General features: G+C 41.4%; 1 protein-coding gene across 1 annotated transcript; it reads right to left on the bottom strand.

Moving 5' to 3' along the window:
• Positions 1–563: 563 nt before the first annotated feature.
• Positions 564–2,333, bottom strand: LOC114745243 (7-deoxyloganetic acid glucosyltransferase-like). The gene is made up of 2 exons (XM_028933392.1): positions 1,760–2,333; positions 564–1,618 (listed from the first exon to the last, which is right to left on the bottom strand). The coding sequence occupies exons 1-2, from the start codon at positions 2,277–2,279 to the stop codon at positions 696–698; spliced, it is 1,443 nt and encodes a 480-aa protein (XP_028789225.1). The 5' UTR covers positions 2,280–2,333; the 3' UTR covers positions 564–695.
• Positions 2,334–2,672: the final 339 nt, after the last annotated feature.

The raw sequence follows: 2,672 nt of genomic DNA, 5'->3' as shown, positions 1-2,672 counted from the left end.
AATCCTTCTAATAATGATAGTTCTAGTCAATACACTCTATTAGTAAGGATATTTTATGAAAGACAATACTCCCTCCGTTCCTTATTATAAGAGACGAATAACCGAATTACGTTGATCAAAAAAATAGTTAAAATTAGTTAAGAACAATTAATATGTAAAAGGTATAATTTTTTTTCCAAAAATATCCTCATTAATAAGGAGAGAGAACAATGGTAATTTATTAAAAGAAAGAGAAGTGGGAAGGAGAGAGAGTGTGAGTTGAAAACAATAAATATGGGTAAAATAGGAAATCACCACAAAAAAGTAGAGACAACTTTTAAGTGTCTCTTATATATAGGAACATGCCATAAGCACCAAATGTCTCTTATAATAAGGAACGGAGGGAGTACAAATTTATTACAAATCACTAATCTTATTTTTTAAATCTCTTTAAATTAGTTAATTAGCTCTTATATTTAGGACTAGAAGTAGTATTATTTTATTTTAGTTGAATATTTAGTACTTGAATTATTATTAAAAACAAACTTTATTAGGAAAATAACAAAAAATAGAATTTTAAAATGAAAATAGGTGATTTTGACATGCCGAGATATTATAAGAGTAGTCAAAATTATTACAAGAGTACTCACCATGACTTATTTATTTTTTAAAAATTTAATAAGCATTTTTATATCATTTTTTCAATTTATTTTCGCCTAACAAATGGACTTCAAATACTCAATAAAACGATGGAAATTAGAGTAAGATGAGCCTCCTTCACCGGCACTCTTCTTGGCCAAAGCCGCCAAAGCTTGTGCTGACTTCTCAAACTCTTGCCTTCTTTCCACCATGAGATCATTCACCATCTCCTCCACAATCTTCCTATCACACGTGTCCTTCATATCCAACCCTATCTTCCACACCTCACTCACATATCTGCTATTTGTCGGCTGATCACCAAAGAGAGGCCAACATATCATCGGAACTCCGGCCACCATGCTCTCCAACGTGGAGTTCCATCCGCTGTGTGTCATGAACCCACCGACCGCCGCGTGTTCCAGCACCTCCTGTTGCGGGGCCCACTCCACTATACACGCTCTCTCGTTCGCCCCTTCCTGTAGCTCTGCCGGCAGACCCTGATCTCCGTCTGTTTCAGCCACCAAGTCGGGTCGGATCACCCACAAGAACGGCTTCTTGCTGTTCATCAAACCGTGCCATATCTCCATGAGTTGAGCCCTTGTGTAGACAGCCACGCTACCAAAGCTCACGTAGATCACCGACTTTGGAGGCTGAGCGTCGAGCCACCTCATGCATGTTCTGTCTTTTTCCTCCTCCCTGCCCGACGCCGCCGCCGCCGTTTTTGAGGCTTTCTTGGAGTTGAGGAGTACGTGGAGAGGGCCAAGGGTGTAGAGATTGGGGAAGTGATGGCGTAGTTGGGAGAGGACAGGGCCTTCTAGGTCCTCAAATGTGTTCATAAGCACAGCTTTTGCTTGCTGCGAATGAAGTGCCAGATATACCAAAGTGTCCAAAGAAAGAGTACCCTTACGTTCTCCTCGACAGAGAGCCGGCAGATCCCGACATCGAACCAAGTTTTCCATACCTGGGATTCTTGTTATTACGCGATCCATGTCTTCTTCCCCTATGCCCAAATTACAATAACATAACTTCAAGTTCTTGCACATACATTCAAAGAACACTTCGAAGCATTCTTTATCTTCTTCTTTTTCAAGTTTATTCCTCAATCTAATATAATTACGTCTTAAATGAAGAGTACACGTACCTTTAATTGGAAGTTCGTTGCACTGAAGGAGCTTAGGAACATTAAAATACGCCCAAAAACTGCAGGCACTGGCCGTACGGAAATGAATTATGGGTACTCCAAGCTCGTCTCCGAGGTCGGAGCCGACCTGTCCGAGTAAGGCATCCACTATAATGCAACCGACCCTGGGTTTTCCTGAATGTTCCGCGCATAACTCCCTCAACTTGAGCTTTCCCTGAGACTTGATTTGCTCAGCTAATTCCTTCATGTTGTGGCCGAATAGTGCGGGGTTTTGGAGAACGCCGTGGCCAAAGGTTTCGAAGCTGAGATTGGGATGACGAGCTTCGATGTCGCCGGCGAAACGGCGGAGGCGGTTAAGTATGTAGGGGGTGATGAGAAAGGTGACTTGGAAGTCGGAAAGTGCCAGAAGCTCCGCCAGTGAGAGGATGGTGTTGACATGCCCTTGCCTTGGTGCTGGAAATATCACCACATGAGGAGGAGGGGTTTCAGCAGATTCAAGCTTATCTTCCACGCTCGTCATCTTCTTTCCTTTATCTTTCCGTTTCTTTTCGGTGACTCTAACAATGGTTTTGAGATGTGTCTATATATATGAAGATGATAAGTTCAACGGAAATATTGAAAATACTGATCGAGAATTTAAAATAGGACGCGTCGATCGTCTTTGGCCCTTTGCCTAGTGGTCCCTCTGGTCGGCGCAGACAAGTCAATTGTAAAAGTGTTTACATAGAAACCAAACTATAATTTCAGAAATACTTACAAAATAAATATATAGAAAAATTTGTCTCGTTTTATAAAAAAAATCTTCAAACCATATATCCGCACTACAGTTGTCTTGATGTCCTTTTCCTTCCATTATATACTATTACAGCCGGTTGAATCCCCCCCTTCTATCTACACACACACACAGGCCATC

This window comes from Neltuma alba, unplaced genomic scaffold, assembly GCF_004799145.2.
Source record: "Neltuma alba isolate B1F8T4 unplaced genomic scaffold, ASM479914v2 tig00004562_pilon, whole genome shotgun sequence".
NCBI lineage: Eukaryota > Viridiplantae > Streptophyta > Magnoliopsida > Fabales > Fabaceae > Neltuma > Neltuma alba.
Note: the sequence above shows the minus strand (reverse complement) of the source record. Positions and strands in the feature narration are given on the sequence as shown.

Bases quoted from the DNA above. Each gene is read 5' to 3' on its own strand.
- LOC114745243 (XM_028933392.1), bottom strand. From the start codon at position 2,279: ATGACGAGCGTGGAAGATAAGCTTGAATCTGCTGAAACCCCTCCTCCT. The intron at 1,619-1,759 runs GTACGTGTACTC...ATTTGGGCATAG, and splicing joins CAACGAACTTCCAATTAAAG to GGGAAGAAGACATGGATCGC.